At 44.9% G+C, this 12,728-nt stretch overlaps 1 protein-coding gene across 3 annotated transcripts in view; it reads left to right on the plus strand.

Annotated features, from left to right (window-relative positions):
- Positions 1-12,728, plus strand: part of MTFMT (mitochondrial methionyl-tRNA formyltransferase) — a 36,360-nt gene that overhangs the window by 8,652 nt on the left and 14,980 nt on the right. For 2 of the 3 annotated variants that reach the window (XM_024735232.1, XM_024735233.1), the window contains 2 exons: positions 10,589-10,798; positions 12,314-12,436. In XM_024735232.1, coding sequence (XP_024591000.1) covers positions 10,589-10,798; positions 12,314-12,436 — 333 coding nt within the window. Of the gene's footprint in view, positions 1-8,427; positions 8,709-10,588; positions 10,799-12,313; positions 12,437-12,728 lie in introns of those variants that run through there. The other variant, XM_024735231.1, reaches the window with a different exon arrangement.

Here is a 12,728-nt window from a genome sequence, read left to right on the forward strand (position 1 = left end):
TTTCATTCTTTTTTCTTTATTCCGTTCCACAGCAGTGAATGCCACCATTCTGTCTTCCAGGTCACTTATCTGTTCTTCTGCCTCAGTTTTTCTGCTATTGATTCCTTCTAGTGAAGCTTTCATTTCAGTCATTGTATTGCTCATCTGTTTGTTTGTTCTTTAATTCTTCTAGGTCTTTGTTAAACATTTCTTGCATCTTCTCGATCTTTGTCTGCATTCTTTTTCTGAGGTCCTGGATCATCTTCACTATCATTATTCTGAATTCTTTTTCTGGAAGACCCGTGTTCCCTACATCGGCAGGCGGACTCTCACCCACTGCGCCACCAGGGAAGCCCCTGTAGTTCTTGCTTCTGCTGTCTGCCCTCTTTAAATTTTCTGGTGTCTGCCCTCTTTAAATTTTAAAAAAATTTATTTTTTTGGCCATCTAAGAGCCTTGAGCAAGTTTCCTGATGAGAGGGAGTGGTGGTGTGTAGAGCCGGCTGTTGCTCTTTTGGACAGAGCTCAGTAAAACTTTAATCCACTTGTCTGCTAATGGGTGGGGCTGGGTTCCCTCCCTGTTGGTTGTTTGGCCTAAGGCGACCCAACCCTGGAGCCTACCCAGGCTCTTTGGTGGGGCTAATGGCAGACTCTAGGAGGGCTCACGCCAAGGAGTACTTCCCAGAACTTCTGCTGCCAGTGTCCTTGTCCTCACTGTGAGACACAGCCACCCCCCGCCTCTGCAGGAGGCCCTCCAACACTAGCAGGTAGGTCTGGTTCAGTCTCCTATGGGGTCACTGCTCCTTCCCCTGGGTCCCGATGAGTACACTACTTTGTGTGTGCCCTCCAAGAGTGGAGTCTCTGTTTCCCCCAGTCCACTCGAAGTCCTGCAATCAAATCCCGCTAGCCTTCAAAGTCTGATTCTCTAGGAATTCCTCCTCCCATTGCCGGACCCCCAGGTTGGGAAGCCTGACGTGGGGCTCAGAACCTTCACTCCAGTGGGTGGGCTTCTGTGGTATAAGTGTTCTCCAGCCTGTGAGTCACCCACCCAGCAGTTATGGAATTTGATTTTATTGTGATTACACCCCTCCTACCATCTCATTGTGGCTTCTCCTTTGTCTTTGGATGTGGGGTATCTTTTTTGCTGAGTTCCAGCGTCTTCCTGTCAATGATTGTTCAGCAGTTAGTTGTGACTCCGGTGCTCTCGCGAGAGGGAGTGAGAGCACAGCCTTCTTCTCCGCCATCTTGAACCAATCTCCCCCCATTCTATATATAATATTATAGTTTGCATCTGCTAACCCCAAACTCCCACTCCATCCCTCCCTCAGCCCCCTCCCCTTTGGTAACCACAAATGTGCTCTCTATATCTGTGAGTCTGTTTCTGTTTCATAGATAAGTTCATTTGTGTCATATTTTAGATTCCACATATAAGTGCTATCATGGTATTTGTCTTTCTGACTTACTTCACTTAGTATGATAATCTGTAGGTCCATCCATATTGCTGCAAATAGCGTTATTTGGTTCTTTTTCATGGCTGAGTAGTGTTCCATTGTATATTTATACCCCATCTTTCCTTTTTTAAAAAATTTTATTTAATTTATTTTTTTGGCTGTGTTGGGTCTTCACTGCTGCATGCAGGCTTTCTCTAGTTGTGACGAGCGGGGGCTACTCTTTATTGTGGTGTGCGGACTTCTCATTGCGATGGCTTCTCTTGTTGCGGAGCATGGGCTCTAGGTGCACGGACTTCAGTAGTTGTGGCACGGGGGCTCAGTAGTTTTGGTTTTCAGGCTCTAGAGCACAGGCTCAGTAGTTGTGGTGCATGAGCTTAGTTGCTCTGCAGCATGTGGGATCTTCACGGACCAGAGATTGAACCTGTGTCCCCTGCATTGGCAGGCGGATTTTTAATGACTGCGCCACCAGGGAAGTCCCCACATCTTCCTTATCCATTCATCTGTTGATGGACACTTAGGTTGCTTCCACGTCTTGGCTATTATGAATAGAGCTGCTATGAATATAGGGGTGCATGTATCTTTTTTTAAAAATAAATTTATTTATTTTTACTTATTTATTATTTTTGGCTGTGTTCAGTCTTTGTTGCTGTGCGCAGGCTTTCTCTAGTTGCAGCGAGCGGGGGCTACTCTTCGTTGTGGTGCGCGGGCTTCTCATTGCGGTGGCTTCTCTTGTTGCAGAGCACAGGCTCTAGAGTGCGTGGGTTTCAGTAGATGTGGTGCGTGGGCTCAGTAGTTGTGGCTCGTGAGCTCTAGAGCGCAGGCTCAGTAGTTGTGGCTCACGGGCTTAGTTGCTCCGCGGCATGTGGGATCTTCCCAGACCAGGGCTTGAACCCCTGTCTCCTGCAAAGGCAGGCGGATTCTTAACCACTGCGCCACCAGGGAAGCCCTGCATGTATCTTTTTGAATTATAGTTTTATCCAAATATATGCCAGGAGTAGGATTGCTGGATCATATGGCAACTGTATTTTTAGGTTTTTGAGGAACCGCCATACTGTTTTCCATAGTGGGTGCACCAACTTACATTCCCACCAACAGTGTAGGAGGGTTGGGAGGAATTTCTAAACAAATATTGTATGGTATTTCAGTCTGGTGGTAACTATCTCATGCAGTTTATGAGCCTGAATCATGTAAGTGTTATTCTGTGTGTCATGTTTTAATTCAGGGGTGCAACAAGTGGCATCTATAAATGCACAAAGCCTCTTTGCTGAATGGTGAACAAAATTAGACCTATAAGGTTAGAAGCAGAAAGTTAACTTTTGCCTGTAAATGTTACAAAGCCGTAGGGTTGAGTTTCCATTTCTTCCACCAGAAGTGCTTTCTACTGAACTTACCAGTGTGTTTGCTCTGAGGACAGAAATCAAGCACAATCTAATTCACCTCACCAGGTTTGGTCATCAGTTTCCACATCTCTTCTCCAGCTCCCTGAAGTTTGTGAATGTTTCTGGCCTGTCTAGAAGTGTCAGCCTTTACTACCTGTAAGGTTGTGACTCCATAAGCCATTTCCTTGAAGGGTTTTACAGCATCATTTCCATATATAAAATGCAGTCCTTGTTTCCTATCCATGGGAAGGTTTAAAACTCATAAAAAGAAATTCATCTCTAAATATGACCCTCCTGGCTGGACTTGGTTACTCATTTGGATTTTCCAATCATACTTTGGTGGGAAGGAGAACCAATTCTTATTGAACTTATGCCAATAACCTCCCTGGAAAGCAGGGGCCTTCCTGACCTCCATTATGGATAGTGCTACAGAGAAGGACATTTTATACCTCCTGGACTGTAATAGGGTATGACAATGTGGGCAGGTATTCTGAAGCATTTAGTCCCTGGCTTTGAAAAACTGGATGATCTGAAGTACACAATATTATTTCTTTCATGAATATTGAGGGATCATCTGAAATAAAATACCAGCTAAGGGGAGGATTCACAAAGCTAATAATCAAGGAGATTTAGGGTAATAGTTCCTTTAACTACGTGTGTTAAGAGAGAGAGTTTCTTTCAGTTTGAAGAGTTAAAGCCTGCTAAACTGAAGGTTAGAGATGCAATAAAAAGGCCCTAATCAGTCATATGCCTAGCAGAATATAGAACAGTAGAAAAGTACCAAAAACATTCCAAGACAACGCAATCTACATTCTGTCACTGGTTTCATTCAGTCCTACATGATGAATTCTCTGTAGGCAAATATTGGGTCAGCTGTCCATGTTTAAAATTTTATCTGCTTCTAGATAAAGGAGTTCCAGAGATTCTGGGATTTAAGTGCTCTGGTACAGCCTGCCAGGCAAAGTCAGTTCACACCAAAAGGCCAGAACTCATGAGTTAATTCCCTGAAGTATCAGAAAAGATTGCTGGCACGCTGTCATACACTGCTGGTGGGAATATAAAATGGTGCAGACACTTTGGAAAACACCTTGACAGTTCTTCTAAAAGAAGAATGTGAAGTTACCATTTGACCCGGCAATTCCACTCCTAGGTCTATACCCATGAAAATTGAAAACATATGTCCACACAAAACCTTGCACATGAATGTTCATAGCAGTATTATTCATAATAATTAACAAGTAGAAACAACCCAATGTCCCTCGACTGATGAATTGAATAAGCAATGGGATATTAATCAGCTATAAAAAGCAATGAAAGGCTTCCCTGGTGTCACAGTGGTTAAGAATCTGCAGTGCAAGGGACACGGGTTCGAGCCCTGGTCGGGGAAGATCCCACACGCCGCGGAGCAGCTAAGCCTGTGCGCCACAACTACTGAGCCTGCGCTCTAGAGCCCTCGAGCCACAACTACTAAGCCTGTGTGCCACAACTACTGAAGCCCTCGTGCCTGGGCCCGTGCTCCACAACAAGAGAAGCCACTGCAATGAGAAGCCCGTGCACAGCAACTAGAGAAAGCCCGCACAGCAACGAAGACCCAATGCAGCCAAAAATAAATAAATAAAAAATAAACAAATTTATTTTTTTAAGTCTTATATAGAAAGATTTCTCAGGGCTAGTCTAATATCTATTTGGATATCTTTCATTTCCTATGTTGTCTTAGTAACCAGACACCTTTTTTTTTTTAAATTAATTAATTTATTCATTTTTGGCTGGTTGGGTCTTTGTTGCTGTGCGCGGGCTTTCTCTAGTTGCTGCGAGTGGGGGCTACTTTTCGTTGTGGTGAGCGGGCTTCTCATTGCAGTGGCTTCTCTTGTTGCAGAGCACGGGCTCTAGGCACACGGGCTTCAGTAGTTGTGGTGCGTGGTCTCCGTAGTTGTGGCGCACGGGCTTAGTTGCTCCGCAGCAGGTGGGATCTTCCCGGACCAGGGCTCGAACCGGTGTCCCCTGCACTGGCAGGCGGATTCTTAGCCACTGCACCACTAGGGAAGTCCCAGACACCTTCTATTAACTAAAATATATTGTTCTTTTTGGACACTTGTTTCTTTCTTCCTCCTTTTATTTTCCCAAGAGTTCTTGAAACCCTTGTTCTAAATTTATGTAAGTGATAACCAGTCTCTAGACTAGTCAAATTATGAGCTCCATTAAATGTGAGAGGCTTTACTATCTTGTCAATTTCCTTGTGGATAGGCAAAGGTAGTTTATAAAAAGAAATTGTACTCTCCCTTTGTTAATATAGCACAGCTCTTTTGCTTGGGGGAAAGGGGCTGAGAAACAACCAAAGATTTTATGATTTGATCTCTTTAAGCCTATTTTGATATTTCTCTTGCTTTACTAGGTTGACTATGGGCAGCAAAAAGAAACTTTCTTAACCCTTCCACTTATCCCTAGACTGCTTCTCATTCCTATAATACCACATCTGGCTGCCCTTCCTGGGTCTCTGGCATCCTTCAACTGTCATGTAACCTCTCCAGTCTCTCTCCTCAAGGACACCCAGTCTCTCTCCTCAAGGACACCCAGTCCTGTGGGCCCACACTGCCTCTTAAGCTCTTCCCTGGGACGGAAAGGCATCCCAGGCCACCCTGGTGGGAGAGAATCTGTTGCATAGAACTGCCTCTTTAACATTTGTGTATTATCTGTAAGAGCTGAGGCGGGTGTTAAGAGATGGGGATGGCCAGCATGTCCCGGTCCTTCCCTAGCGGGTGGCCTTGCTGCTTTACAGAGCAGCTGGACAAATTAGGAAGTGATATCTACTGAGACCACAAAGGGCCCTAACAACACAGACTGTCAGACAGACAAACGGGAGTCAGAAGCTCTGAAGCGTGTGTAATTGTCCACCACGCTGTGATGGGAAATTAGTGCGCAGCGCCCCCTTGTGGGCTTCTGATGCAACCACAGGCAGTAGATGGCCGTATATGGAACTTCGCACTAAGGGGCCGCATCCCAGAAGGCATCACTGGCCTGCGTCCCTCCGTTCAGTTCCTGCCACTGACATTGGCGCGATGTCTGTGTATGGCAACTCTCCCCCTGGTCACATGTGGCATTGCCTCCCAGGGCACATGCAGGAATTCTGTGGACTCAAGCATCAGCCACATACCAACCAGAATCTCCCCCCCCCACCCCGCCTTTTTTGGCCTCACCGCGCGGCATGTGGCACTTCCCCGACCAGGCATTGAACACTTGCCCCCCGTAGTGGAAGCGCAAGTCTTAAACACTGGACCATGGGGGAAGTCCTTCTGGCCATTTTCCTGTCATGCCCCTGCTTCATCTTTCCCAGGGCTCCGGCTGCTCCCCTTTTTGACTCTCAACACCAAGGGGCTAATTACACACACACACTCTCTCTCTCTCTCTCTCTCTCTCTCTCTCTTTCTGTGGCAGGTCTCCCGACTCCTCAGAAATCATACACACATAGGTTTAGGGTGGGATGATGGGGAAGAGGGAGAGGGGATGTTTCCTGCTTCCTCACACTCCAGGATCAGCTCTCTCACCCGCCCTAGTCATGGAAGCCAGTCCCACATTCTAGATTTCTACCAAACATCTCCACTTGCTTGTCTCATCACTTCAGTTTCAAAGCAAAGCTGAAAGTCATCATGGTTACCACCAAGCAGTTCTTCCTCTCTGTCAACCTCTTGTCACCCAGACTCAGAAACTGGAGTAGTTTCACTGATTCAAATGCACACATACTCCATTCATCAGGGGAGAGAAATTTCTGGAAACTGGAGCACCAGCCAAATTAGGATTATCTGGGTTCTATTATAGCCCAGTCCTCTTGGATGTGCTTTCTGGGCGTCTTAACTTCTTACCTAAAACTCCTTGCCGTTAGGAGCTAACGTCCTCATTTTCTCTGTGTGCTTTATAGTAGCTCCAGACGTGGATTTGTCTGGGCTTGGAAATGGACTCCCCCACCCCCAATACAAACCCAATTTACCACCAAGAGTTTCAGAAAGATTTCCATTTTAGCATCTTGGGAAAACTTAAGCCGTTACAATAAAATCATGTTCAGTTTTTAAAAAATAAGTTTACTAAAAATCAAAAGACCACCCACTAGAAAATTAGATGTCGGCGGTAGGAGCCAACTCTATGGAGGAAAGAAAACAGATTGGCGTTGGCCCTTCAGACTGAGCCGTCGGTATGTGCTCGGCAGAGGGCGCTGTGAGTGGCTCAAGGCAGCTCTGTGGGGCGGGGCTACCTGTGGAGAATCTGGGCTGCCAAAAATAAATTGTAGCATAATTCAGGCCCTCTAACTCAAGGAGAGAAATTACATAAAGACAAATACGAAGAGTCACTCTTTAGACAGCAGCCAGGGTCTAAGGTGAAAACCTAAATGAGTATTTGGGTTGTATTTATAGATCATGTTGTATGGGAAAAGACCATTTTAAAAATATTAGAATCATATTTCACTTACCCTACGAGAGGATACTAGAAGAGAACTTGATTGTAGGAATAGAAGGTTGGGATCTCAGTTAGCTCCTCATCTCATATATGATCAGATGAACAGAATCACTGGAAATACACTCCCTCCCTTCCTCTTTGCCTCTCTCTTTTCTATTCAACACACAGGTGAATTTGTCAATGTCTATGCATACATTAGACAACTCCCTGAGTAATTCCAAATTGTGTGAGAAGCAGAGGTCCCCACAGAGCATTAAAAGGGCACATAGAGAAAGACATTAAGTCCATGCAAGCAAGAGCTCAAGTCTTCAGGAAGGATGTCTGACCTTGGCATTGAAGAATGGATAGCATTTAGAGAGGAAGAGAGGTGGGGAGGGCAGTAAAACTAGAAGAGAATCTGGTCTCCACTCAACAGCCAGGATGTGTGACCATCCTCAAGGAGAAGGCCACTGCATAGGCCTCAGGAATGCAGAATCTAAGCACTAAAGATCTTTAGAGGTCTTCTGAGGACAGCTTCCCCTGCCCATTTTCCTTAAGAGTCTCTTCTATGATATCCCTCGGTGTGGGAGGGAACCCACGGGGTACGGGCAAGAGCTGGCTTTGATTCACCAGAGTGACTACGAACAAGAATTAAGCCTCCGTTTCCTCAGGGGCAAAAAGGGGACATTGACTTCCCTAGTACATAGGATTGCTATGAAGGCCAAATGGTTAGGATCACAGAATTTGGAGCTACATGGGGCTAGCTGTGAGGATCCTACATAGGTAATTACCTTAATTTCACGGAGCCTCAGATCCTCTTCAGTAAAATGGTTGTAATAATATCTACCTGGTATAGTTGATATGAGGATTAACTAAACTAACAGATATATAAAATGCTTAGCCAAAGCATGGCTTCTAGTAAATATTTAGTTATAATGGCTGAGAAAATGATACAGAAATAAATAAATGAGATTTCGTCGTCTGAAAACACATATGATTTGTTCCAAAAGAGTTGTTTGGGGAGATTGGCTAAATCGTGCAAACAAATGCAACAAAAGTCACGGGGGCACTTGAACCGGCAAATTCCTTCATCTGCCGCGCCTGCAATCAGGCAAGCCCCGCCCCAGTCGCTGAAAGACCTCGCCCATCGGGTTTCCTCCCCGGCCCCGCCCCTCCTGCCTAGCTCCTGCTCCCCCCACCACAACGCGCCTGCGCAGGGTGGGCCGCCCGCGGAGGCAATGAGGGTTCTGGTACGCTGCTGCTGGGGGCCCCTGCCAGGCGGCGGCGGCAGCGGCGGCGGCGGCGGCGCGGGCAGGAGGCCGAGCCCTCAGTGGCGAACCCTGCTCGGCCTGAGCGGATCCTCTGGCGGGGAGGACGGCCGGGGCGCTCGAGTCCGCGAGAAGCCGCCTTGGCGGGTGCTCTTTTTCGGCACTGACCAGTTCGCCCGCGAAACGCTGCGGGCGCTGCAGGCCGCCAGGTACCGGGGCCAGGGACTGGGAGGCCCGGGTGTCGAGGACGCGGCTGGGGAGCCACTGCGGCCGGCCTCGAGCGTTTGGACTCCTAGTCGGGGAAAGCAGCTGCGCCGGAGGGGTGTGGGCCCAGATCTCGGCGTCTCCGGGCTCCCGGAAGGTGCTCGGTCAGCTCTTGGGCGCCCGCCTGGTCCCGTCCGGTCTACACGCCCGACTCTTGCCGCGCTCTGAGCGCCCCCGGGCGCCCCGCGGTGCCAAGGCCGCGCTCGTTGCTTTACCTGCATCACCTCCGTCCAGTCCCACCACCTCCCTGCCCGTTTAGCATGTAAACCGTAGCCCAGAGAGGTTAAGAGATTGCCCAGGGTCATCAGCTGAGCAGGTTGGTACTAAAACGGGCTCTGACTTCAAAGACCTCCCCTTTCCACTTTCTCCTACTCACCTGATTTGTATCACCTAATCCTTTGGGCTTCTTCCCAGGCACAGGCATCCATCCCCTCTGCACACGCTTGCCTCACGCCTTCGCTCCCCATCGCCTCCCTGTATACAACCGGATCCAGTTTTCTGAGACTGAAATGAAGACATAGTACAAAAACGAACTGTTTTCCTATGAATAAATTTATAAATCAGAACTCTTAGGTATACATTTAGTATTTCTAAAATTTAATAAATTGTGTTTCCTGGACAAAAATAATTGAGATCCAGCCTGTCCTGAAAGTCCATGGTATGTGGTGGCTATGCCCATATATCCTGCTCTGTCTCCTTTCCCCAGCCTCCATTTTTTATTTCCCCACTCCGTTTTTTCCTGATGCACCCTCACACTCATTTCTGTCATCTCCCTCCATCAAGTCTTCTCTACAAATACTTCCCAGCAGACCCTGATGTTGACTCATTCATGAATCCCCTTGTATTTCCCCCTTCACACACTCCCCTCTGTAACACACCCTGAAACACTGCCTTCACACATGTTCCCTTTGCACACCTCCGTAATACACTCTCTACATGCTACTTTCCGTGTATGGCCTCCTGCATCTCTCACTGCATGTATCCTGACGCTCTGCTGATGCTTCACTTGGCAGCTCCAGCACTTCTGCACTTTTTCTTTTGGGCCCTCCTGTCTATTCCTTTTCTCATAAATCCTCAACATTTATGATGATGTACCTGCATGATGCAGTACCTGCTAAATAAATAAATAAACAGCCCCAGGCACTGGAATACTTTGCAGCAGGTTAAAAAAATGAGGTAGTGCTACATATAATGTCATGGAATGATGCCCATGGTGTGTGTGTGTGTGTGTGTATATATATATATATATATATACACACACGTATGTATATATATATATATTTAGGTATTGTTTGAATAACGTGGTTATAGTAAAAAATTCAAAAGATATAAAGTGGAAAGTCAGTCCCTTCCATCTCTTTCTCCCAGTCCCCAGTTCTCTTCAAAGATAGCCACTGTTTTCAGTTTCCTGTTCTAGAAATGTTTGATGCATATACAAGCAAATGTATATTTAACCCATTTTTTAAAAAGACTCACATAATAGCATACATAGTGTTAAGAGAAAAAAACAAAATGCAGGACAGTATATATAATATTACAATTGTGTAAGATGTCTGTACTGTATATGTTTCTGCATGCACAGGAAATTTCTACAACCATAACAGTCCAAACAGTAGCCAGTAGCCACTTGTGGCTCTTTAAATTTAAAACAATTAAAATTAAATAAAAATAAAACTTTAGTCTCTCAGTTGCACTAGTTTTAATCATTTACCCTTAAATGCTTTGTTAATTTAATCATAAAAATGCCTTAGAAATGCGTGAAGTAGTTTAGCTTTCCGACATTGTCTTAACACTGTCACATTTTCTTCTAATCTTTCCAATTTAGGGAAAACAAAGGGGAAGAGTTAATTGAAAACTTGGAGGTGGTCACAGTTCCCTCCCCATCACCAAAAAGACTGCCGGTGAAGCAATATGCTGTCCAGTCTCAGCTTCCAGTGTATGAGTGGCCAGATGTGGGATCTGGAGAATATGATGTTGGAGTGGTAGCTTCATTTGGCCGGCTTTTGAGTGAGGCTCTTATTCTTAAATTTCCCTAGTAAGTTTTATTTGTAAGGAAAAACAGTGTAGAGACCTCGGTCTTTATATATGGATCTGGTATCTATAAAGTGCATTAACTTGAACTTAATTCTGCTTTCTTTAGTATTTTCTCTTAAAATAAAAGGTTTTATTAGTGGCATGAATTGTTAAAATGTGTGATACTCTTTATCACTATCTATGGGCTCTCACCCACCCTCATTTAAATTCCATATGTATGCTAATAACTCCCAGATGTGTCCCTCCAGTTCAGATCTCTCCCTGAACTCCAGGCCCCTGATACCCACTGCCTCCTCCGCAGCTCTGCTTGGATGTCTGATAGGCACCTTACATGTAAGATGTCCAAAACAACATTCCTGAACTTTCACCCCAAAACCTGCTCCTTCCCAAAATCTTCATCTCAGTACATGGTAACTCCAGCCTTTAAGTTGCTCGGACCCAAAGCCTTGGCATTATTCTTAATTCCTTATCTCACACCACGCATCCAATCTATCAGGAAATCCTATTGGCTGTGCCTTTGAAATCTGTCTAGAATGTCTGATTCTCATCACTTCCTCTGCCACCACTCTTGGCTGTCATACTGCAGTGGCCTCCTAAGTGGTCTCCACTTTTGTCTTTGGCCCTCTCAGTCTTTTACCACCCAACACCCAAGTGATCCTTTTAAAACATAAGTCAGATCATGTCACTCTGCTCAAAATTCTCTGGTGGTTTTCCATCTTGCTCAGAATACAAGTCAAGTCCTTATATTGGCCTGTGAGGGCAGAATTTTTTTTTTTTTTTCTGTGTGGTTCACTGTTGCTTATATCCCCAGCACTTAGTGCCAGAACATGGATTGTGCTCAGTAAATATTTGTTGGAGGAATGAGACTGGGCTGAACAGTGGAATTTAGAATATATATATACACATATGCACTGTCAAGTGTATACTAATGCTGATGGAGACATTAAACTAATGACAGATGAGTAAATTATTAAAATTGCTCATTAATGGGTGAAAGGTGTATAGGGATAAACAGCAAAGGTGAATAAATCATTAGATGGGGATTTAAGAAGCTTGTTTTAGGAACTCTATATACAAACTAAGTGAAGTGAGGGTAATTATGTAACTAAGCTATACGTATAATTCACATCATCCCTGAGATGCACGATTGGATTTGAGTGGTTTTTCTCATATAGTAAAAAACACATTTTTTGTCTTTAAAAACTCCCAGGCATTGCGAGCTATGTCTCGAATTGCGAAGCTGGAACATCTTCAGAACAATGAATAGTTGTTCCTGCTCTTTTTTAAATTGAGTTTCATTGGTCTCTTATGGTAAGAAAGTTGAACTTAGCTCTGACTCCTGCTTCAGTTGGTGTGAGACTAGATTTAACTGTTTTTCAACATTTCTGGGCAAGTTTAATGATGAAAAGTGCATATTAGTTTAGGTAGCAGTAAATTAAATGGTAAAAAGCCCACTTGCATACTAATTTCCTGCCTTTTCTGACTCAGTGGTATCTTTTTTTTTTTTTTGACTCAGTGGCATCTTGAATGTCCATCCCAGTTGCCTCCCGAGGTGGCGTGGTCCAGCCCCTATAATCCATACGGTCTTGCACGGAGACACAGTTGCTGGAGTAACGATTATGCAAATTAGGCCTAAAAGGTAGAGCATATTTTCTTGAGACTTTTTGTGATGTTGAATGTTGATGTCAGTCTGCCTGGGGGAAAGTGGAGGTGGATGAGTGGGTACTAATCACTCTAATTTATTACTAATTTCTAACTCCTAATTTCTAATCAGGAGTTAGAAATTAGTAATAAATTAGAGTGTACTAGAGTACTAATTTCTCTAACTCCTGGGTTTCTTCCTGGTTTCTAACATAAACCACATGTGTTTTGGCATTTACACAGTGTCTCTTTAAACTTGTTAATTGAAATAAATTATTATTCAATTAACA

This window comes from Neophocaena asiaeorientalis, unplaced genomic scaffold (assembly GCF_003031525.2).
Source record: "Neophocaena asiaeorientalis asiaeorientalis breed wild unplaced genomic scaffold, Neophocaena_asiaeorientalis_V1.1 scaffold264, whole genome shotgun sequence".
Classification (NCBI taxonomy): Eukaryota; Metazoa; Chordata; class Mammalia; order Artiodactyla; family Phocoenidae; genus Neophocaena; species Neophocaena asiaeorientalis.